Source organism: Macaca nemestrina, chromosome 13 (genome assembly GCF_043159975.1).
Source record: "Macaca nemestrina isolate mMacNem1 chromosome 13, mMacNem.hap1, whole genome shotgun sequence".
Taxonomy (NCBI): domain Eukaryota; kingdom Metazoa; phylum Chordata; class Mammalia; order Primates; family Cercopithecidae; genus Macaca; species Macaca nemestrina.
The window spans coordinates 108,950,248-108,974,744 of NC_092137.1; the positions used below are offsets into that span (position 1 = coordinate 108,950,248).

Genomic DNA, 24,497 nt, shown 5'->3' on the forward strand with positions numbered 1-24,497 from the left:
TCTCCTGAAAAATAGCAGAACAACCTGGGCTTATTACCCAACCCCTGCTTCAAGCTCTGCAGGTGCCTTCATGAGCTGTCCTCAAGCCACACCCAGTGCTACCCAAGGTTGGCACTTTGGGACCGGATCTGCCCACCTGTTCTTGTAGGTTGTATGTGTAGTGACAGTGGCAGCAAGCAGAGGTGAGAGACGTGTGCGGGGGCAGCCAGGGATGGCAAGGCCCACCACCTCCCGTTTGACACCCACTCTGGTCTTAGCACACCTTCTGTCTTGCCCAAGGGCAGAGGCACTGAATTGTGGATAAAACAGACCAAGTAAGCTAGATGTTGGTTCTTTCAGTTGACACATAGTAATTGCACATATTTATGGGGTACCGAGTGAAATTTCCATACATGTATACAAAGTGTCATGATCCGGTCAGGGCAATTATGATATGCATGACCTCAAACATGTATCACTTCTTTGTGTAGCGAACATTCCAAATCCTCTCTTGTAGCTGTGAGAAATACACAGTGCATTATTGTCAGCTGTAGTCTGGGTGCTAGAGCTCAGAACAACTGCTCCTGCCGGGCTGGACTTTTGTATTTGTTAACCAGCCTCTCCTTCCCCACCTCTATTCTGCTCCACTTCTGTGAGATCCACTCCTTTGGCTTCCACACGAGCCATGCGTTGCTTTTATAAAACAGCTGCTCTTGGGACAGATCCTTTTCCTTTTTTGCCACAAGCACACTCCCTCAAGGTCTGTCGGCCACGGGGCTGCCACTCTGGAAATTCTAGCTCACCCTTGCCTGTATTTGTGATTTGAGGGTCTTCGCCCCTCTCCCTTCTGCTGAAAGGGCAGCTCCATTCCTTGTTGCCGAGCTCTGAGCACAGGGAAGAGGCCCAATGTCAGGAAGTGAGCTGCTGCCCTTTGGTGGCCTGGGTGGCCTGTAGGCAAGTCTGAAATCCCCATGTCCTCCTGCTCCTTGGGCAACGATCTAGCGACTGGGATTCTCCTGACCGGTCTCGTGGGAAGCGTCTCCCTGTAGATGCTCTGGTGGCCCTGGGAACTTCGGAACCTGAGGAGGCTTGTGGGGTCTGGCTGATTGGATGCTGGCTTTCAGCTCCAGTCCTGACATGAGAGGGTGAGCTCTGGAGAAATGTCAGGGTCCACCATCCCGCCCACCTTGCCGCCACCTCTTCGGCTGCGCACACATGCTCAGAGCAAGCGTTTCTCTCAGCAACTCAGGGATCCCTGCACACCAGGGAGCACCCAGCCTACACCTGCAGCCCGGCACAGTCAGGGACTGTTTGGTTGGTGCCAGCTGGGGGTGTTTGGGGAAGGAAATGTCAGGATAGAGGCACAGCCGGCCGGCCGAGGGCAGGTGGGTGCCTGTGGGTGCAGGAAGATGTCATGTCTGCAGGCATTGTTTGGGGACGTCATTGCGTAACCAGCCCTGCAGGGCTGCAGGGGCATTCCACAAGCGTCTGTGTGCTCACTAGGCTGCGTTTATCGCTCCACTCTAGACCACAGGCCTGGGCATATTTGTGTCCCTCTCCCCAACCCTGTCACCTGAAGCAGCCTGCAAGCCCCGGCAGGAAGGGACAAGAAGAGACCAAGATGACAAACATTCACAGACAGCCCATGGCTGTTGTTTTGCTCTGACAGTGTATCCCTTGAGCGCCTTACTGAACAGACAGATCAGCTTCTTTTCAATGTCTTGTTTGCCCTTATAAAGGAAATTAGGTCATGCTGGAAACTGTGCTATGATGCCCCTGTGCTTACTCACCTGATAAAGTTGGGGAGGCTACCTCCCAGCAAACAGAAATGGGCACACAGTCTGAAGCCCCCTTATCACGCTGGAGACTTCCAGAGCAACTTCAGTAAGGTCTGTGAGGGGGATGCTCTGTTGTTTGACATGGGCTTGTGGTTTCCAGCCAGGGGCACGCACCTCTCCACCAGCTGTTTATCTATCTATCTATCTATCTATCTATCTATCTATCTATCTATCTATCTATCTATTTATTTATTTTGAGATGGAGTTTCCCTCTTGTTGCCCAGCCTGGAGTGCAATGGTGCGGTCTCGACTCACTGCAACCTCTGCCTCCTGGGTTCCAGCGATTCTCTTGCCTCAGCCTCCCCAGTAGATGGGATTACAGGTGCCTGCCCCCAGACCTGGCTAATTTTTGTATTTTTAGTAGAGATGGGGTTTCACCATGTTGGCCGGGCTGGTCTCAAACTCCTCTTAGGTGATCCTCCCACCTCGGCCTTCCACAGTGCTGGGATTACAGGCGTGAGCCACCGCGCCTGGCCAGCTCTTTCCCGAACAAGAACACTGGTTCCAAGGCCAAGTAAGAGGCTAAATTAAGAAAGCAAAGACTTGTCATAAGTGTGAGGCCCAGGAGGAAAAAATCTTCCATTCATCATCCAGAAACACAAGGAAACATCACTTGGCCCTCAGTGGGCAGGTGACGTTTCTTACATACCCTATGACAGTCCCAGGCACTCTTAGCTGCCCTGGGACTCCCAAGCCCAATGTTTCCTTGGCCAAGCTGCCAATTTGCTTTACCAGGTGTGAGGACAGAGAAGCATACAGTCCGTTCTCCTGTGGCCCCACTCCATTTAGGGGAGACACGAGTGGATAGCTCAGCTGGTCACTAGCTCCTGGGCTGCCCCCACTCACAGAACAAGAGTGTGCATTTCTCCTGAGAACTTCCTACTAAAGAAAACAGCCAGCCTGGGTGTGGATTACAGGCTCCCACCTGTAATCCTAGCACTTTGGGAGGCTGAGGCAGGTGGATCACTTGAGGTTAGGAGTTCAAGACCAGCCTGACCAACGTGTATTTTTCTCTACTAAAAATACAAAAATTAGTCAGGTGTGGTGGCACACACCTGTACTCCCAGCCTCTCAGGAGGCTGAGGTGGGAGGATCACTTGAGCCCAGGAGGCAGAGGCTGCAGTGAGCCAAGATCATGCCACAGCACTCCCGACTGGGTGACAGAGTGAGATCCTCCTCGTCTCAAACAAAACAAAACAAAACAAAAAAACAGCCCAACTAGGAAGCTTGCTTCTCCTGGAAGCCTTGCTGCATGGGCTGACCAGGTGCAGTGCTGGGCCATTCCTCTGGGCTGGGCCAGGCTGGGGAGGTACCTTGATTTGGGGAGAGCAGCTGGCCTTGTCCTTGACTCAGGGGCTGCTTTTCTTTAGACCAAATGCACTTCACAGATTTCTCCAGAACTGGTAGAGGCAAAAGCGAGAGAGTGGGAGATGCATTTGAAACATGTTGGTTTTTATTCTTTGCAAAACTGAAGTCTGGCCTAAAAGAAGGTTGGTCTTCTTTTAGGAGGTCTGGAACAGGACGTGATCTGTTCTGTGGTGGAATGCTTTTGTTTTGGCTGAATGGTTGTTTCTTAGTGATTTGACTGAGAGCAAAATCGGCTTCCATTTTATCCCCGCTAAGTGACACTTCTTCCGTAGAAGGGGAGTTTTAGGAAGCATAGCTGTAACGGAAGGCAGAGCACACCTTGCTCGGAAACTGGTCACAGCTATGTAAAACATGTCTGAGGAAAAATCCTAGGGAGAAATACAGCAAAAGTCAACTTAGCCAAGGAGGCCATGGGTAGTTCTTTTCCTCCTTTCTCGTGTTCTTATTTTTCCAGATTTTTATTTTATTTTATTTTTATTTTTATTTTTTTGAGACGGAGTTTCACTCTTGTTGCCCAGGCTGGAGTGCAGTAGTGTGATCTCAGCTCACTGCAACCTCCGCCTCCCAGGTTCAAGCGATTTTCCTACCTCAGCTTCCTAAATAACTGGGATTACAGGCATGTGCCACCATACCCAGCTAATTTTTTGTATTTAGTAAAGATGCGGTTTCACCATGTTGGCCAGGCTAGTCTCGAACCCCTGACCTCAAGTGATCCACCCACCTTGGCCTCCCAAAGTGCTGGGATTACAGGCATGAGCCACTATGCCCGGCCCCTTTTCTACTTTTTTTTTTTTTTAAGACAGAGTCTCGCTGTGTCACCCAGGCTGGAGTGCAATGACGCAATCTCCACTCACTGCAAGCTCCATCTCCCAGATTCATACCATTCTCCTGCCTCAGCCTCCCCAGTAGCTGGGACTACAGGCGCCCGCCACCACACCTGGCTAATTTTTTGTATTTTTAGTAGAGACGGGGTTTCACAGTATTAGCCAGGATGGTCTCGATCTCCTGACCTCATGATCCGCTGCCTCTTGTTCTTCTAACAAGAAGAACTTGTACCCATACTACATACAGATAGCTATCTCATACGCTTTTATCACCAGCCTCCTTCCCGCAACAATATTTATATGTATAAATCAAGAAGCTATTTTCTCAGACTGATGCTGAACAACAATCCAAACCCAAAGTGCTGGGATTATAGGCGTGAGCCACCGCATCCAGTCCCCTTTTCTAGATTTTTAATAGTAAGCATATATTACTTTTATGACTGGAAAAAGTATTAACACATTCCTACTGTATGTAATTGAAGGAATTAGTCAAGTATTGTATCACCCTAATGGTACTTTCATATACACATTCTATGTTGCTTATTTTTATGGATTTCATATACTTCGTCTCCATGCATAGGAAAATTGAGTTGGTGAGGCTTGCAAAACTCCTCAACCTATACTGTTTAGTTTTAGCAGACTTATCACATGAATGTTTTTATTTAAAAAACAATAACGGGCCAGGCGCAGTGACTCACGCCTGTAATCCCAGCACTTTGGGAGGCCGAGGCGGGCAGATCACGAGGTCAGGAGATCGAGACCATCCTGGCTAACATGGTGAAACCCCATCTCTACTAAAAATACAAAAAAAATTAGCCGGGTGTGGTGGCGGGCACCTGTAGTCCCAGCTACTCGGGAGACTGAGACAGGAGAATGGCATGAACCTGGGAGGCGGAACTTTCAGTGAGCCAAGATTGTGCCACTGCACTCCAACCTGGGTGACAGAGTGAGACTCTGTCTCAAAAAAAAAAAAAAGAACAATAATGATGACTCTCTTTAGGGTTCATTAAACACTCTAAGAAATACAAATATTTAGCTCCCTCAGCCATCACTGCCTCAAGCCCATTCATGATCGCGAATCCAGATCCACGAGCTCTGTGGCAGCGTTTTTGAAGGTGGAGTTTCTCTGGATCATTTGAGGGACTCTATTTTCCTTGCAGGTGTGGGAGCCACTTCGGGAGCTTCTGCCAACTTCCCTGGCACCTCGGGCAGCAGCACCCTGTCTCCCTTGCAGCATGCCCACAAAGGTGAGAAGGGTGCTCGGGTATCGATCACCTGGAGTTAGGTGGTGCTTGGATGAAAGCTCGGAAGAAGAGAGGAAATGATTATGAGTAATGATTATGGTGCGCTTCCCCACCTGGTCTCACCTCCCTAATGTAACTGAATGACATGGTGCCCCCCTCATCCCGTGCAGGAAGTCATTATCTCTGCAAGGAGCGGAGTTGATCCCTCCATGGGTGTCCTGGGCCCGATGGGAGGTGCCGGTGATGAAGGCGGGGGCAGAGCGGCAGGTGGGCAGCACAGGCAGCTGCAAGCCGGGCCAGGAGGAGAGACTAGGCGTCCTGGGCTTTGGTTTGGCTGGGAGTCAACAGCAGTTCTATCACTGGCTTTCATATAAACCTGCTGACCATGGCACTTTAATATTCACTTGCAGAAAGCACATTTCATTCTCCCTAACCAGGGAAGAAGGGATTTAGGAAGACCCCAAAGTTCAGTATGTCTCTCAGAGTCAGCCCTGCAGCTGGCTTGGCCTTTCCCTCTCACTGGTTTAGTGTCAGCCCGTTATTGAAACATGTTTCGGGTCTGGGTCTCAGTGAGCCATGAGGTACCTTCCAGATCCCTCAGAGCACCCAGCTCATCAGCCTCATCACTGGGCCTCTCACACGCTAATGCAGAGCAAAAGGCAGGACTGCTGGGCGAGGATATATGAATCTCATTTGCACAGACCCTGGGGGGAGGAGCTCACAACATGGAGAATATCAAAATACTTATGTCATATAGACCTGGCAAGCAAATGCTATTACAGGTATTCCTCAGATGATGCTGGGAGGCTGGTTTTCCTGTAGATGCACCCACAGGGGAGGCTCAGCGCCCACATGCGCGGTTTTCAGCTCTGGCACTACCTCCCCCGAGAGGTAGTGATCCGAGAGCTTCAGATGCTTGTCTCCTGTCTATTTGGGTGGTGGCAAATCTGGATCTTACTTCAAGAGAATCAGAGTCCTGTTTGGTTATTTTAGAGAATGAGAACGAGCTTCAGGGCATTTTATGCAATCCAAGGTCGACATTAACCTGGGAAGTGAGCAAAATCCCCCGGGGTGACTGAGGGACTGCCTGGTGGAGGCAGCAGAGCAGGTGGACTAGGTGGCCCTGCCCAGGCACCACCTGTGCCCTGGAGCTCTTACAATGACACTTAGGTTGAAATTGCATGAGGTGCAGGATGGAGCCAAACCCGGAATCCAGAGCTGATCCTGGAGTTAGGTGGTGCTCGGATGAAAGCTCGGAAGGAGAGAGGAATCCTGACTTTTGTTTGGAAATACCCAAACTTGAACTGTGCTGCCTTCCAGACACTCTTGTTCACTGGCCTTTCTTCCTCTCCACACCAAACCCTGCCCTCAGGTTCCCAAAGTAGTAGAAGCAAGAGCAAACTCCCTAGGAACAACCAGATGACCCCAGAGAAGTCTGGAGAGGCCAGTGTGAGGGCAGCAAGCAGGGCTGTGGGCAGTCCTGGTCTGGCAGCCAAAACCAACGCGGAAGACTTGGTTCTCAGCCTAAGCAAGCGCCTCAGATTTCAGGGTTCCCTGAAAGCATCCCAGGGGCAGGGACATTGCTTCCAGGGGCTGTAGTCCTGGAGGGAAGAGCAGCAGGAACCCTGAGCTCTGGGTCACTCATGTCTTCTCTCCACCCACAGAACTCTCAGGCCAAGGACACCTGGCCACTGCCCTGATCATTGCAATGTCCACCATCTTCATCATGGCCATCGCCATCGTCCTCATCATCATGTTCTACATCCTGAAGACAAAGCCCTCTGCCCCAGGTGACGGCCCCCATGCGCCGGTGCCCTGCCTCCTGGACTCTCCGTCAACTCCCCCTGTCGGAGAGCCTGGCTGCTCACTCCCTCCTCTCTCCCCAGCCTGTTGCACCAGCCACCCGGGGAAGAGTGTGGAGGCCCAAGTGAGCAAGGACGAGGAGAAGAAAGAGACCCCAGGTCTGTGAACCGGGGCTTCCACACCCCACGTGCGTGGTGCCCGTCTCCGGGTGGAGGGCCTCCCCAGCAGCGGCCTACTCGCTGCTTCTGCTCTCGCATGCTGAACTATGCTGTGCTTACCGCGGGGTGGTGCCACGCAGACACCGGGCAGCTCTGCCCAACAGGAAGAACAGGCTTGAGCTGAGCGCAGAGCCATGAGCCAATTCTAACTCCTGTCTCCCCAACCTCCCCATTTCCCTGCAGACAACGTGGTGATGTTCTCTGAGAAGGATGAATTTGAGAAGCTGACAGCAACTCCAGCAAAGCCCACCAAGAGGTATGTGGAAGCCCCCAGCACCAGGCTGAAGCTGGGGTCCTGTGGATCCTGAGCAGGGAGGGGAGCCAGGGTGCAGCCAGGTGCACTGACAGGCTAGCCTGGGACACCATGGGGATGTTCAGGGACAGACAGTCCCTGCCGCCTCTCTGCTGACTGGCAGGGGTCAGGCGGTGTGAGGAGCCTGTGGGAACAGCTGCCTGCTGCTCTTGGGTGAGGCTCCTGTCCCTACACCCTGCCAAATTCCCTGGGCCTTCCTCCTTAACATCCGACTTCCTCATGCCCCTTCTCCAGACCTGGAGGACAGAACGTAAGCCAAGGATGCATGCAGCAGCCCCTATGACTGCTGCTGCAGCCAACACACCAGTACCACTCGCGGCGGTGCCAGTACTGCTGCCACCGCAATGCTGGTAACAACCGCGGTGATGATGGCTAACAGCATTCGGTGCCTGCTGCCCACCAGGTGCTGGGCTCGGGCTGTGAACACATCTCCCCTCCACAGCCAGGAGCAAGGTGCTCACATCATCCCTGTTTATAGGATACCACACTGGGGTGTGGAAGTTGTCACTTGCCCAAGGTCACACATTAGTGAGCAGCAGGGCCGGGGTCTGAGTCCAGGCTCCCAAGGAGCCACGTGGCGTAAAGAGGCCCCCGGAGGAGGAGATTTGGCAGGTAAAGCCTTTCCCGTGTTTCCCACACAGGAAGGTGTGGAACCAGCCCCTGCTCTGAAATCGAGGGAAGAGGGAAGTCAATGTTCTATTCATCCAGTGGGATGGTCATTTGGACTTTGTCCTGCATAGCTTCCAAAAATCAACCCCACAGCATGAGTTCCCAGCCTGGCAATGTGCCTGGACACCGCTGCCAGCCTCTGCCCCACGGCCACTGCAGGCTGCGCTGGAAGGACACCCCCACAACAGTGCCTCCCTTGGCAGATGGGGCACAGAGGCCACCAGAAAGTCACCAAACCGGTTAGAGGAAGAGCAGAGGTTAAGCCCTCCTCTCCTGCCCCCACCCCATGATCTTCCTGTGGTTTGCCTTGCAAAGCCATTCCTGTCGAGAAATAATGATCGATCCAGCATCTGTGTGGAGCTTGGGCATTCATAAAGCGCCGCCAGGTGCATTGTCTCACCTGGAAAACTCCAGCGCCTCTTCAGACCCCTGACACACGGGCAGGAGGCGGACAAATACGAAGTCTTTGCATACGAGGAAGGAAAAGCGGAGTATGTGTTGGGGTGGTTATTTCCTCCAAGTGACTCAATTCCAGTTGATCAGTTTTCAGCCACCACCACCCCTGCAGGAATTTGTGGTCTAAGCCCCATTGTGCCTGACTGGCGGGAGGTGCCAGATCCAAGCTGCTGCTCCCAGGACCCAGGGCAGGACCTGGTCACCCTGCATGGATGTAACTCTTAAATAGGGCCTCCCTAGAGACTGAACGTGCTCCTCAGCCTCCAGCCCAGCCTTATCTCATTCTGTCTCAGCCTCTCCCTTCTGTTTTTCAGGCTTTTCTTATTTCCAGAAATTAAAAGGGCAGAGACATGCCCCATGACTTGAGTTGCAGTTGAAGACAGGGAAAATTCAGAGGCCCTGCTAGGAAAAAATATATACTTATTTCATATACAAATATTAAATACAAATTGAACCCTGACAATTGTACATTAAAAGACAGCAAGGCACTGAGCTTTTGTCCCTGCTGTTTGTCCTTGGGTCTTGGAGACAGGACCTGGGGTGCCACCTCACCTGCTCCATCTCACCTGCTCCACCTCACCTGCTCCATCTCACCTGCTCCACCTCACCTGCTCCATCTCACCTGCTCCATCTCACCTGCTCTCAAGTGGGGACAGCGATGGGCCCTACCACCTCCTTGTGAGGCCCTGAAGCCTGACGAGGAAGTGGATCCCACTGGGGCTTCATGATGGTTCTCATTTTCTTTGTATTACCCTGTCTCTAGGGTTGTGTTTGCCTGTGGGCTTCACTGCTGTAACCTAGTTACTAACAAATATAATCCTTTTTTTAAGAAAAAAAAGGTCTTCAGCCAAACCACAGGAAGCAAGCAGGATGCCTCTAAAAAAGAATATTGTTTTTCATAGACTTGGAATGGTTTTAAAAGAGTTTCAGCTCCAACCCACATGTGCCAAGGGCAGACCCTGGGTTCTTTGTGGGCTGTGAACCACAAGGTGGCATGAACCTGGGCTTCGTGCCTCCGACCGCCCACCCACCTCACCCGCTGGGGCTTGCTGTGCCACACTCTGCAATGCACACAGGTTAGCCAGGTCACCCCCCTAGTCAAGAGGGGGCTTTCCAGGCACAAGGCTCCATTCAGCTCCCTTTTCAATGACTCCAGACAGCCAGCACGGATTCAGTGCCAGCCACATCAATCTATTTGCTTAACACGAAGACACCAGGTGAACTTGGTGCTTACTGGGATTAGATACAGGGATCTAGGACATATTCAATGAACCTTTATGGAGCATCCACTGCGTGTCAGATAGCAGAGAGGAGAGGCCTGTGGATGCCTCCCACGCTCAGTGGCAGCCCCAGCCCATAGACGCCTGCAGGTCACCCACCATGGACTTGTTTGGAAGGAAGCAGGAAGCCACCGGTGTATCTGTCTCATCTCACGTCCCCTGGTCCCGTGCCCACAAGGTGCCCAGTTGAAAAACAAGTCATTGCCCCCCACTGTCCACAGCTGGGCAATGGACAAGTTCACCACAGGAGAACCTGTCAGGGCTGCAGTCCCCCCAGGCGCTGCTAATGACCATCGCTCTTGTTTTTGCAGCGAGAACGATGCCTCGTCCGAGAATGAGCAGCTGCTGAGCCGGAGTGTGGACAGTGACGAAGAGCCCGCCCCTGACAAGCAGGGCTCCCCGGAGCTGTGCCTGCTGTCGCTGGTTCACCTGGCCAGGGAGAAGTCTGCCACCAGCAACAAGTCAGCTGGGGTGAGGCTCCTGCAGATGCCGTGATGAGCTGTGAGATGTGGCCCCCTCACAGCCACAAGACTAGAACTTTCTCACTGAATCAGCTCTCCTGCAAGACGGGGTGTTTCTCCCAAAAGTCCAAGCAAGGAAACCTGGACAGTGACAGGTTCACAGCAAGATAGTTAAAAGGGGGGAAAAAACTTTCTTTCCTTTTTTTTTTTTTTTTTTGAGATGGGACCCAGCCTGTCTGTCACCCAGCCTGGAGTGCAGTGGTGTGATCTCGGCTCACTGCAACTTCCGCCTCCTGGGTTCAAGCAATTCTTCTGTCTCAGCCTCCCAAGTAGCTAGGACTACAGGTGCATGCTGCCACGCCCAGCTAGTTTTTTTGTATTTTAGTAGAGACGAGGTTTCACTGTGTTGCCCAGGCTGATCTCAAACTCCTGAGTTCAGGCAATCCACCTGCCTCAGCCTCCCAAAGCGCTAGGATTACAGGTGTGAGCCATCACACCCAACCACTTTGTTTTTATTATATAGCTTCATACACAAACATGAAAAAGAATAAGCAAAGAGAAAAAAGGTAAAATCACTTGGAATGCCAGACGGCAGAAAAAGACCCTTGTAAATATACTGGGTTTTATCCAGCCAGACAATTTTCTACACACACACACACACACACACACACACACACACACAAACACAAACACTTTTCTTGTATGCATTTTTAAAAATATAAAAACAGGCTCACATGTAGAAACTGTCCCCAGGGTTTTATCACCTACTGCCCTGTAATGTGCCGTGGCCAGGAGCAGGGCAGGGGTGAGGGCAGAGATGACCAGAGCCCTCTTGGGCTCCCTGTGGACCTGGCCTGTGGTCGTCCCTCTAGTCTGTGCCCTGGCTGCAGACCCCAGCCGCAGGACAGCTGTGTTGCTAGGCAACATCACTGATGGCAAAAACGCCCAGTTGGGATCCTGGCTCCGGCCTGGTCCTGATAGGATGCCATGCTCTGCCTGCTCCGAGTTCAGTGACCTCGGTAATGGGGCTGCCACTTGCAGAGACCCTGGAAGCCTGTGGGGTTGTTACAAAAGAAATAGGTAGCCGTGGCCCCGGGACTCTTCAGCCAGGGCCACTGAGCACCTGTGCACCGTGGGCCTGGTCTCCTGGCACCAGCCACATGATCCAGGATGGGAGCCCCGCACGGCTCTGCTGCAGCACAGGTGTCCTGAGGGCAAGTGGGGGTCCCCATGGTCATCTTTTCAAACAGACTGATGCCGGGGTATCCCCAAGTATCTTATGAGTCTGACCACCCAGCTGAGCCTGAGAAGATGTTTGAGTGGGAAGACCTGAAGGAGACCCTCCTCCCTGTGTGTCGGGGCTGGGGTGCTGACACGGGGGCTGTGTGCAGCGTCTCTGGTGTCAGGCGTAGCTGCTGCCTGTCCCTGCTGACATGGAGGATTTGCCTCCTCACTACTGTTGCCCCTCTCTGGAGGTGAAAATTCTCCTGACTCTTTTTTACAGATTCAAAGCCGGAGGAAAAAGATCTTGGATGTGTATGCCAACGTGTGTGGAGTCGTGGAAGGTAAGCTGAGAGAGGTGGTGTAGACATAAGAGCTGTGGTCCTGTGAGGGGAACTCAGGGAAGTCGCCCATCCAGTTGCCGCACTCTGGTCAGAACGGCCACTGGAACCGACTTCAGGTGTGGAGAAACAGAATCTGGCTCCCAGATATTAGAAGGCATCTCCCAGTGCTTCCATGGGCCTTCCCCTCATGGCGGGAGACAGCCCGGTGCAGGCACCCACTACAGGGACACGCAGGGTCGGGGAGCAGCAGCCATGGAGCCTTGGACCTCCCGTGTCCCCAGTGCCCATCTCCACACTGGCATCGTCATCTGGGAAACATAATCAGTCACTTAGTCACTTATCCTAGACTTAGCCGCCCTCTCCCTGCCCTCGAGCATCCTCGATGTCCGAAGGCCCTGGGAGCCTCCAGCCTCCCCTCCCAGCGGCCTTCCGAGCCAAGTCAGTGTCTCCCCGTAACCTGGGCTTGGGTGTGGGCAGGTAAAAGGCAACAGGACAGGGCCGTCAGTGCTGCAATCTGAAATCATAATCCTCAGCTTCCAGTTCCTACAAAATCCTCTTTCTAAATTACCTTCTTATTAACCCCAAAGATAAACCCCTCGTGGCTGAGGTCAGGAGTTTTCCTGCTGCTGGCCTCGCTGGCCTCCCTCCTCGGACTCCTTGATCCCGGGCAGCGGAAGTGGAGCCTGGTGCATGCCAGGCAGCTTGCCAATGCTCCCAATACCCCTCCTCCCACCCCCACACCCCATCGTAGGCCAAGTGCAGCCCCCTGTTCCCTGGCAGGCTTTCTGGTCCAGTGCTTTGTTGGCCAGAAATAACTATACTGTGGGTGAGCTCCAGGGCCAAGAATTCTTGGCTGCCGCTGAAACATGGCATCTCTCCATAAACACATGCCCCAGGTCAGCCTGCCTGATCTCACCTGGCATGGCCTGGGGCTGTCAGCTGCCCAGGGGAGGATGGTCTAGGACTCACCTTCCATCCACCAGCAAGCTCTTCTCTGTTCCAAAAAATATTGAGTTCACACCCCGGGACAGGGGTTTTCAAACCTCAGCCAGGGCTGAGAACTTGTGCTCCGTGCCCAGCCCTGATGAATATTAGAGTCACCTGCAGGTCTTAACAGCATCTCTGCCCATCCAGCCCACCCAATCTGCCCCAACACCCTGATGTAATTAGTCAGGGGTGAATCCCAGGCATCTGCGTCTCTGTTTTTTGTTTTGTTTTGTTTTGTTTTTAATTAAACTTTTTATTTTGAGATACTTCTTACCATGCAGTGGTAAGAGAGAATACAGAGAGATCCTGCAAGCCCTTTACCCAGTTTCTCCTCATGATAACATCTTACAAAACTATGCACAGAAGTCACAACCAGGACACTGGTATCGACACAGTGAAGCTAGACTCAGCTCCCATACAAAAACTCCTCGTGTTGTCCTTTTACAGCCACAGCCAATTCCCACCCGTCTCACCCTCACCTAGGCCCCTGGAAACCAGTAATCTGTTCTCCATTCCTACAGCTTTGTCATTTCAAGAGTGTTATAAAAGCGGAATCACATAGTATGTAACCATTGGTGAATGGCCTTTTTCACTCAGCATAATTCACTGGAGGTCCAGCCGGGTTGTTGCATGTATCAATCGTCCATGCCTCTCTCTTGCTGAGTAGTAGTCTGTGGCATAAACAGACCAGAGCTGATTTAACCGTTCACTTGCTGAAGGACATCAGGGTTATTGCCACTTAAGGGCTGTTATGAACAAAGGTGCTATAAATATTTGTGTATAGGTTTTCGTGTGGACATCAGTCGTGATTTATCCAGGATAAAGACCCAGGAGTACATTTGTTGGCTTGTATGATAGTTGCGTGGTTGGTTTTTTTAAAAAACTGCCAAACTGTTTTCCAAAGTTGTTGTACCATTTTACATTCCTACGAGCAGTGTGTGAATGGTCTAGTTTCTCCATATCCTTGCCAGCATTTGGTGGTGTTACTATGTTTTATTTTAGCTATTCTGAGAAGTGTGTTATGATATCTTAGTGTGGTCTTAATTTGCATGTTCCTATTGTTTGAATATCCTTTCTTGTGTTTATTTTTCATCTGTATGTCCTCTTCAGTAAAATGAATGTTTCTTCATGTCTTTGCCCATTTTTCAATGGCATTATATGATTTTTTGCTGTTGAGTTTTGAGGGTTTTTAACAATATATTCTAGACACTAGTCCTATGATGGATATGTGGTTTTGTAAATGTTTTCTCTATTCTATAGCTAGTTTAACTTATCTTTTCAGTCTCTTAACAGGGTCTTTCACAGAATGATGCTTTAAATTTTTATGAGTCAAATTTATGAAACTAATTATAAAGTTTTCCTTTTATGGATGGTGCTTTTGGTGTCAAATCTAAGCTCTCTCTTGCCTAGTCCTAGATCCCAGAGATTTGCTCCCACAATTTTTTCTAGAAGTTTTATAGCTTAATGTTTTATATTTAAGTCCACATAGTTTTTATGTTTTGCATTTAAGTTCACATAGTTCACATTTTGCAGTTAAGTTTGAGTTGATTTTTATAGAAGATATGAAATTGGATCAAAGTTCTTTTTTTGTCTATGGATATCCAATTGCTCCAGCACTTTTTTTTTTTTTTTTGAAAAAGTATCTTTCCTCCATTGAATTGCTTTTCAAACTTTGTCAAAAATCAGTTTGGTATATTTGTATGGGTCTATTTTCTGGGGTCGCTGTTCTGTTGTATTGATCTACATGTCTGTCCCTCTTATAATACCACACATTCTTGATTCTTGTATAAGTTATATAATAACTTATATAAGTCTTGAAATCAAATAGACTGCTCCCACTTTCTTCTTTCAAAAATCTTTTAGCTATTCTAGTTCCTTTGTCTTTCTATATAAGTTTTAGAATAGTCTTCCCTATATGTACAAAATGCCTTGCTGGGATTTTAATGAGTTGCAACAAAACTGTATATCAATTGGGAAGATTTGACATCTTTATTATGTTGAATCTTCTGAGCCATGGACATGGTATATCTCTTCATTTATTTAGCACAACTTTAAATTTTTTTATCTACATTGTGTAGTTTCCAAAAGACAAGTTCTATGCATATTTTGCTAGATTTACATCATAAGTATATCGTTTATTTTTTGAGCAGCTGTAAATGATAATTTAAATTCAGTAGCCATACATTCATTGTTAGCTATATAGAAATACAATTGATTTTTGTATGTTTATCATGTATCCTGTGACCTTGCTGAATTCACTTATAAGATCTGGGAGTCTTCTTGTAGATTCCTTGGGATTTTCTATATAGATAATCACATCTGCAAATGGGACCGTTTTATTTCTTCCTTTCCAATGTGTACACCTTTTCCTTCCTTTTCTCATTTTATTGCACTGGCTACACCTTCCAGCGCTACAGTGAATGTAAGTGATGAAGCAGAAGCAGAAATCCTTGCCTCATTTCTGATCTTAAAAGCATTCCATTTTTCACCATTAAGTATAATATTAGCTCTAGGCTTTTTATAAATTGTTGACATTAATTTTTTGAGTGGATTACAGTAGTTTTTAAATATTGAACCAGCCTTGCCTCCCATACCTGATGTGGTACAATTCTTTTTTATATGGTTGCATTCCATTTGCTAATATTTTGTTAAGGATTTTGCATTTATATTCATGAGAGATATTGGTCTGTGGTTTGTGGTTTGTTTTTTGTCTTTGTCTGGTTTTGGTATCCAGTTTATACTACCCTCACAGAGTAAGTTTTCTATGTCTAGAAAATATAGTGTAGAATTGCTATTAATTATTTCTTAAACATTTTGTAGAATTCTTCAGTGAAATCATGTGGACCTAAAGATTTCTTTTGGGGAGTTTTTGTTTGTTTGTTTTTTGAGATGGAGTCTTGCTCTGTCACCCAGGTTGGAGTGCAGTGGCACTATCCTGGTTCACTGCAACCTCTGCCTCCCAAGTTCAAGCGATTCTACTGCCTCAGCCTCCCAAGTAGCTGGGATTACAGGCTCGTGCCACCACAGCCCAGCTAATTTTTTTTTTTGAGATGGAGTCTCACCCTGTCCCAGGCTGGCAACCTCCACCTCCCAGGTTCAAGTGATTCTCCTGCCTCAGCCTCCTGAGTAGCTAGGATTACATGTATGTGCTACCATGCCCAGCTAATTTCTGTATTTTTAGTAGAGATGGGGTTTCACCATGTTGGTCAGGCTGGTCTTGAATTCCTGACCGTGCGGTCCACCTGCTTTGGTCTCCCAAAATGCTGGGATTACAGGCGTGAGCCACCATGCCTGGCCCTAATTTTTGTATTTTAGTAGAAACAGGGTTTCACCATCTTGGCCAGAGTGGTCTTGAACTCCTGACCTCAAGCAACATAACCACCTCGGCCTCCCAAAGTGCTGGGATTACAGGCGTGAGCCACCGCGTTTGGCTGAAGATTTTTACAGTTACACATTCAGCTTCCTTAATAGTTATAAGTCTGTTCAAATGATCTGTTTTACATTGGGTAAGTTGTGATAGTTTATGTTTTTTGAGGAACTGTTTATTTTCACCTGTCAAATTTATATGTATAGAGTTAAAGTTGCATAGTTTTCCCTTATTATCTGTTTGATATCTATGGTGTCTGTAGTAATATCTCCTGCTTCTTTCTTGATATTGGTAATTTGTGTCTTGTCTATTTTTTTCCTTGTCAGTTATATTGATCTTTTCAAATAACTGTTTCTTTTCATATTGCTCTCTTTTACTTTACTGTTTTCAATTTCAGTGATTACTGCTCTTATTTCTAAATTACTTATTTCCTTCTATGTACATTTGGTTTATTTTGTTAATCTTTTTCTAAGTGCTTGAGATGGGAGCTTAGATTATTAAGAGTTTTCCTCCTTTGTGTTTCTGCTATAAATTTTCCTCTCAGTACTACTTCAGCTGTGTCTCACAAATACTGACATCTGGTATTTTTATTTTCATTCATTTTTAAATTTTCTTTGAGACTTCCTCTTTGACCTGTGGATTATTTAGAAGACTGTTGTCTAGTTTTCAAATGTGTAAAGATTTTTCTGTTATTGATTTAAATTCTAATTATATTGTGGTAGGGGAATATATTTTGTATAGTTTCAATTCTTTTAATTTGTTGAGGTGTAAGGCCCATAATTATAAAGAATGTGTATTCTGCTGTTGTTGAATGGAGTGTTCTATAAATGTTGATTAGATCTTGTTGGTTGATGATGTTGGTAAGTTCTATATTCTTGCTGATTTTTTTCTAATTGTTCTATCATTTACTGAGGGAGGAATGTTAAAGTTTTCAACTATAATTGTGGGCTTATCTCTTCTTTCAGGTCTATCAGTTTTTGTTTCACATATTTTGGAGCTCTGTTGTTTGGTGCATATTCATTTAGGATTGCTATGTCTTCTTGGATTGACCCTTTTATCATTATTAAATGTCACTTTCTGGTAATTTTTTTCCTCTGAAGTCTACTTTAACTGATGTTATAGCCATTCTGCCTTCCTTTTATTAAAGTTTGCATGATATGTATTTTTCCATCCTTTTACTTCCAACCAGCCTCTCTCATTATATTGAAGTGAGTTTCTTGTAGGCAGCATATAACTGAGTATATTTTAAAATCTCCTCTACCAAGTTCTGCCTTTTAGGTTTTTGTTTGTTTGTTTGTCTGTTTTTTATGGAGTTTCCGCTCCTGTTGCCCAGGCTGGAGTGCAATGGTGTGATCTTGGCTCACTGCAACCTCCGCTTCCCAGGTTCAAGCAATTCTCCTGCCTCAGCCTTTCAAGTAGCTGGGATCACAGGCATGCACCACCACACCAGCTAATTTTGTATATTTAGTAGAAACAGGGTTTCACCATGTTGGCCAGGCAGGTCTCAAACTCCTGACCTCAGCTGATCCACCTGCCTTGGCCTCCCAAAGTGCTGGTATTACAGGCATAAGCCACCACACCCAGCCTTTAGTTGGTATTTAAACCATTGACATTAAATGTAGTCATTATTATGTTAGGGCTTAATTAAGTCTGCTATTTTATATTTTGTTTACTATTTGTTGTCTCTGTTTTTCATTTCTGTGTTTTTGTATTCCTGCTTTTCTGTGGGTCACTTGAACATATTTCAGAATTTGATTTTGGTGTTTTTTGAGTGATATGTTTTGATTTTATCTTTTTCCATAGTTATTTTAGTAGTTTGTCTAGAGATTGCATTTACACATACAACTTATCAGTCTACTGGTGTTATTAGTATTTTTTTTATTTTTATTTTTGAGATGGAGTCTTGCTCTGTTGCCCAGGTTGGAGAGCAGTGGCGCAATCTCGGCTCACTGCAACCTCCGCCTCCCAGGTTCAAGTGATTCTCCTGCCTCAGCCTTCCGAGTAGCTGGGATTACAGCTGTGCACCACCATGCCAACTAGTTGTGTTTTTAGTAGAGACAGGGTTTCACCATGTTGGCCGGGCTGGTCTCGAACTCCTGACCTCAGGTGAACTGCCCACCTCGGCCTCCCAAAGTCCTTGGTTTACAGGTGTGAGCCACTGTGTCTGGCCTTCCTGGTGTTATTATTTTGCCAGTTTGAATGAAGTATAAAAACTTTACCTTTCTCTTTGTCCCTTTACCTTCCCTGTTTATAGTAGTTGTAAATATTTCCTCTACATATATTTAGAACAACATAAATTGCTTCAACTGCCTAACATAATTCAGAAAACTTAAAAAGGGAAGGAAAGTCTATTTTATTTCCCTGAATTTTTGCTATGTTCTTTTCTGTCTTTTCTGATGTCTCAAGTTTCATTCTTTTATTATTTCCTTTCTGTTTATAGAATTTCCTTTTGCTTCTTTTAGGGTGGTCTGCTGGTGAAAAATTCTTAATTTTTCTTTGGCTTGGAATGTCTTGATATTCTCATGTCATCCTGAAGGATATTTTCACTCAGCTCACTGCAACCTGGTATGCAACTCTGGGTTGAAAGTTCTCTTCCTTCAGTACTTGGAAATACTGTGCTACTTCTCTCTGGTCTCCAGGTTTCTGATTATAAATTTACTGTCATTCTAATTGTTTTCTCTCTCTAGGTCAGGCGTTGTTTTTCTTTGGCTGTTTCTAAGACTTCGTCTTTAGTTTTCAGAAGTTCATTTATGATGTATCTTGACATGAATATATTTGGGTTTATCCTGTTTGGGATTTGCTTAGCTTCTTGAATCTGTAGACTTGTATCTCTTTACAAATTTGGGGAGTTTTAAGCCATCATTTATTTGAGTACTTTAGTCCCACTCTCTTCTCCTCTCCTTTTGAAACTTCATGACGCAAATGTTAGCTCTTTTGTTATAACCCCACAGTTCCCTAAGGCTCTGTGTTTTTCAGTTTATTTTCTCTGATTGAGTAATTTCCACTGCTAGCTTCCATTATCCATCTCACTGATTCTTTCCTCTGTCTTTACTCTGCCATTGAGCACATCCACTGAGCTTTTTATTGTGGTTATTGTATTTTTTTAGTTCTAATATTTTCATTTCTTTTATATATTTTGTATATTTTCGCTGAGGATTTCTATTTTTTTCTATTTTCTATTTCTGTTTTTCTATTATTGCATTTGTTTTAAGCATGTTCATAATTGCTTGTTGAAGCACTTTTATTATGGCTTCTTTAAAACCTTTTTCAGATTATCTAACATCTGTCATCTCAGTGTTAGCATCTATTGTTTTTCTTTTTTTACTCATTTGACATCTTCCTGGTTCTTGGTATGATGAGTGAATTCACTTTGAAACCTGTGTAGTTTTATGTCCTGATATGAAACTCTGGGTCTTATTTAAGCCTTCCATTTTAGCTGGCTCCTTTCGATAGGCAGCCCTGTGGCAGGAGAATGAGGGTGCTGTCTTGCTACTGTTAGGTGAAGGTAGACATCCAAATTCCCCACTCAACCTTCACTAACACCCAAGGGACTCCTTTTTACTGCTACTTCGGGTTTGGGAGTATGGCTCCTGACATGGTCACCACAGGGGCAGAGGAGTTGTTACCAGCTGGTTGATGAGAAAGCCCCATCTCCCTACATGGCCTTTCCTGACACCACCTGGCACAGTGTTACAGCTTGGTGAGGGTGGAAGTCTAGGCTCCCCACTCAGTCTTTGCTACCCTGGATGGAGTGGGGACACAGTTTTTCTGTGGTGTTTGGCTGGAATAGAGCAATTATTGTCTAAATGTTTTATGCTTGCTAGGCTGCTCTTTTCCTAGTGCTCTGACTAGAGAGGGAAGACTTTTGTTGGGGCTGTTTTTGTCTGTGGTTGCTATTATTTCTGGATTTTGGGACTTTTCTGCCCCATGTCTGGAATTTATGAGGCAAAAGAAAACCCAGGGAACTCACCACCATCACCATCCTTAGGTATCGAGGTCCCTAGTTGGTCCATCTTCTTTTCTCCACTTTTCAGAGACTTCTTGTATTTGTTTTATACGGAATGTTCAGGGCTTTTAGCTGCACTTAGTGGGAGGATTAGGGAAAATTATATCTACTCATCTTCCAGAAGCAGCAATATCAAGTTTTTTTTTTTTTTTTTTTTTTTTTTGAGACGGAGTCTCGCTCTGTCTCCCAGGCTGGAGTGCAGTGGCCGGATCTCAGCTCACTGCAAGCTCCGCCTCCCGGGTTCCCGCCATTCTCCTGCCTCAGCCTCCCGAGTAGCTGGGACTACAGGCGCCCGCCACCTCGCCCGGCTAGTTTTTTTGTATTTTTTAGTAGAGACGGGGTTTCACTGTGTTAGCCAGGATGGTCTCGATCTCCTGACCTCGTGATCCGCCCGTCTCAGCCTCCCAAAGTGCTGGGATTACAGGCTTGAGCCACCGCGCCCGGCCTCAAGTTTTTAAATGCTCCTAGGTGAGTCTAATGTACCGTGAACCCCAAAAACCACCAGACCACTGAGTTGGCAGTGACTTGGTTCAGATAACCCCGATCTGGGGCTATCATTGAGAGCACCCATTACAAAGTTGACTACTATTCCCTAAAGAGACACGATACTGTCTCTTTGACCCCCTCCTCAGCCCAGCCCCATGGGAGACAGGGTTACCCAACTAAGGATAACTTGTCTTGAAGTCTTTGAGAATTGCTAAAAATGGTCATCAGGGAATTATTATCATGGTCAATAGAGCAGTCATTTTCCTAGTGGGGAAGGGGCTATTACCGGGGTTAGGGTACATGCACAGCCCTCTCTTGTGGCTGGCAGTGTTCTAGGTGTCGTTTGCCTTAAGTTATGCATTTGTTTTAGGTGGCTTTCTGCATGCTTTGTTTTACAATTTTTTTAATGTTTTTTTCAATAATTTTTATTTCATTTAAATAATTTTTCACAGTGTTGACCTTCTATTGACTGCGACTTGCAACATCTAACTGTGGCCATTGGTGTCTGCAGGTCTTAGCCCCACGGAGCTGCCATTTGATTGCCTCGAGAAAACTAGCCGAATGCTCAGCTCCACGTACAACTCTGAGAAGGCTGTTGTGAAAACGTGGCGCCACCTCGCCGAGAGCTTTGGCCTGAAGAGGGATGAGATTGGGGGCATGACAGACGGCATGCAGCTCTTCGACCGCATCAGCACGGCAGGTTACAGCATCCCTGAGCTGCTCACAAAACTGGTGCAGATTGAGCGGCTGGATGCTGTGGAGTCCTTGTGTGCAGACATACTGGAGTGGGCGGGGGTTGTGCCACCTGCTTCCCAGCCACATGCTGCATCCTGAAAAGCATGCCTGTGGGTTGTCCTCCCAGGACAAGCCAAGGATCAATGAGGGCTCTGGAGCTGTGAGTGGTGCCAAAAGACTGCCAAGAATCAAAGCTTTTGTGATGTCACCATATGCCTTAGGATGTTCAAGGAGCCAGATGAAATAAGGCCTGTCTTCCAATTTAACCAAAGATAAAGGACTAGAGCTGGGCTACTTTCAGATGCTCGCCTGTACTTCACCAGGCAGAGTAAATATCCACTCACTCATAGAGCGAGCCCACCAGCCCACCATTAACTCACTGAACAATGAGACAATGTTGAGGACTCAAAGGAACCAAACCCCGTGGGACTGACAGAAGTGAAGAATCTGGTCCCTGTCTTTAAGGAGTTTGCACTCCAGTAGAAGACAGAAGGAACGTATGTTTACAAACCACTTCACTGGAAGACATCAAACAAGCTAATGAAGGGGCACTTAGAAAATGTAATAGAAGTTCTACGCGGGAGATGACTCCCTACTGGGATGATGAAGGATGGCATCCTAGTGAAGAAGCAGCTCAAACATTTCGGTAAAATGTCTACAAAATGCAAACACCCTGCTCCAGGTATTATTTCAGGTTTAGTACAAGTCTGTTAACACCCTATGTGGTTTCATTAGGATAACTTTACCTATCCTTGAGGTCATCCATATTCTTACAGGCCTTCCAGTCAATAACGGAAGAGCTCACTCTATACAAAACCAATATGCAAGGCATGTGTTTGTCCAAGCAATTGGATGTGTGCAGTAGCCAGTTCCATTTACTGCATGAATCTTTGGCCTGGGTACCCTGTGGTTTGCATTACATGTGAATGGCCTTCCACTCTCAGCCTTAGGCACATTTGACCTTTTAGGGGCAGCAATGCTCAAGGACACAGCAATTTAAATTATAACGTGTCAGGCTGTGTTTTCACTTCAAACATATATGAGTAGTCAACTGTAATTAGAGAAATGATGACTTCCTAAGAGCTCAGCCACGCATAATTCTAGATTTCAAGAGCTCATCTGAGACTCGTAGATTAGCCTCATGGCATGAGAGTTTCAGACTCAGCCTTCTGAGCCAGTCAGGGGAAGTGGAGTCCTGCAGTGCAAATGAGGGCCTGGGCTTGGAGTCCAGGGAGCTGGCTTCTAGTGCCACCTTGGGTCTTGTCTTTTCCTCTCTCAACCTCAGTTTCTCTTCTGCAAATGAGATGTTAGCCAGTGATTCTATAATCGGGGCAGGTAGGGTTCAGGTGAGCAAAAAGAAAGTGGAGCTATAGGAAATGCCAGGCCTTTGAGGTGCTCTATGGAAGTGAATACAGTGTGGTTTGTCCGTTTAAATGGGAATTAAAACAGAAAAACTCAGAATTGGCATTTTCACAGTAACTGCAATGGTTTGACATAACATTTATAGGCAGAAAGCTAATAATCTGGCATTGTTCTTGGCAGACTCTCGTACTATCCCTGTAACTGCCAAGAGCTCAGGAGGCAGGCTAGTGATCACACCAGGGGTTAATTTAGAGTTCACTGCTGAGCTCCCTGATGGCAGGTCTGACTGTGTTTATTACTAAATTAAAACAAAGTTTCTGACTTATAAAGCGAGGTTGTAAAAATGACAAGTTGCATGACTGAAAAAATGCTTTGGGGGGAAAATCAGTCATATCTTTAACACCAATAAGCAATTTCCCACCAACGAATGTAGTACATACTGTGAGAGGATCATAATGAGGTCCTGAATATTTAATATCATCATTTACTGTGTCTGTTTGCTGCTGTTTTTCAGAACCTATCTGGTTTATCTTGCAAGCTAAATACTCCACGGCAGAGCTTAATTATCCTTTTAATTCCTCTTTGAAATCCTGTGGTGCCCCCTTCCCCCTGCATTGTGATAATGATGATGAGTCTCCCTTTAATTAGACTGCAAATGTCACTTGTGATGAGTGTGCCGTTCCAGGATAACAGCTTGTACCCTCCTCAGAATGTTTTCAGTGAAGGAGTAGGGTGGCTGTTCTCTGCTCCTGGTGCTTTGGCCTCATTTCACGCTATTGGAATTCTGGGACTGTAAGGCCAGCCAGTGTCAGCTCATGTTCCGCTGGCTCTCCACCTGCCATTTTTAGGGAGCTATTCCTTATATAGTTACACATTCTCTTGTCATTTACTTATTTGGAAACATGGGATTTACTCTGACAAGCTTTAGCCTTTGTTATGGGATTCAGAACAATGAGATCATAATAATTCTCACTGAACAAAGCTGGGACTCCATCCTGCCATTTTTGTGTGGAGATATTACTTTGCAATACTTTAAAACATTTAGAAAACACCCCAGGGTAGGTCTGTGGCCCTTAGACAGTGAAGTCTTAATTGTCAATATTTTTGTCTAACTCTGTATATATATAACTTATTATATTTTATAATCTCAATAAACACACTAATAAGATTTATAGACTGCTATAATATGAGCTCTTTGTATTTGGGGTGGTGGGTCGGTGGGTGAGTGCAGAAGGTTCTGATTGCTCTGTTCCTGGTTATTGCACTATGTGTGATGAGACTGTAGGATTGCAACCAGCTATAAACACAGTGCCTAAAATGTTATGGCCTGGGCCATTCACTAGAGTCCACTGCTCTAGTGAACGTCTGGTGTTCTAGAAGTAGAACGCTAGAACTTCTAGTGTAGAAGCAAACATTACAAGGAGATCATGTAAAAACCACCTGGAGCATTGTTTTCCAAATTGCTGTTATTAGCACATAAGGCATTGTATCACTTATCTATTTCTGTGTAACAAACTAACTTAAAATTCAATGGCT

General features: G+C 46.7%; 2 protein-coding genes across 6 annotated transcripts in view; one reads left to right on the forward strand and one right to left on the reverse strand.

Annotated features, from left to right (window-relative positions):
* LOC105471842 (ectodysplasin A receptor) overlaps positions 1-24,133 on the forward strand; it is a 94,250-nt gene extending 70,117 nt beyond the window's left edge. For 2 of the 4 annotated variants that reach the window (XM_011724612.2, XM_011724608.3), the window contains exons 6-12: positions 5,170-5,256; positions 6,918-7,043; positions 7,140-7,214; positions 7,458-7,530; positions 10,304-10,463; positions 11,958-12,018; positions 21,376-24,133. In XM_011724612.2, the coding sequence (XP_011722914.2) occupies positions 5,170-5,256; positions 6,918-7,043; positions 7,140-7,214; positions 7,458-7,530; positions 10,304-10,463; positions 11,958-12,018; positions 21,376-21,698 (905 nt within the window). In that variant the 3' untranslated portion in view covers positions 21,699-24,133. Of the gene's footprint in view, positions 1-5,169; positions 5,257-6,917; positions 7,215-7,457; positions 7,531-10,303; positions 10,464-11,957; positions 12,019-21,375 lie in introns of all 4 variants that reach the window. The other 2 variants (XM_011724610.2, XM_011724607.2) reach the window with 1 other exon arrangement.
* Positions 1-24,497, reverse strand: part of LOC105471840 (coiled-coil domain containing 138) — a 158,320-nt gene that overhangs the window by 9,386 nt on the left and 124,437 nt on the right. The window contains exon 14 of one of the 2 annotated variants that reach the window (XM_071077139.1): positions 11,164-12,326. The exons of the other annotated variant lie outside the window; for it this stretch is intronic. Within the exon in view, the coding sequence (XP_070933240.1) occupies positions 12,166-12,326 (161 nt within the window). The 3' untranslated portion in view covers positions 11,164-12,165. Of the gene's footprint in view, positions 1-11,163; positions 12,327-24,497 lie in introns of those variants that run through there. 2 annotated transcript variants of the gene reach the window in all.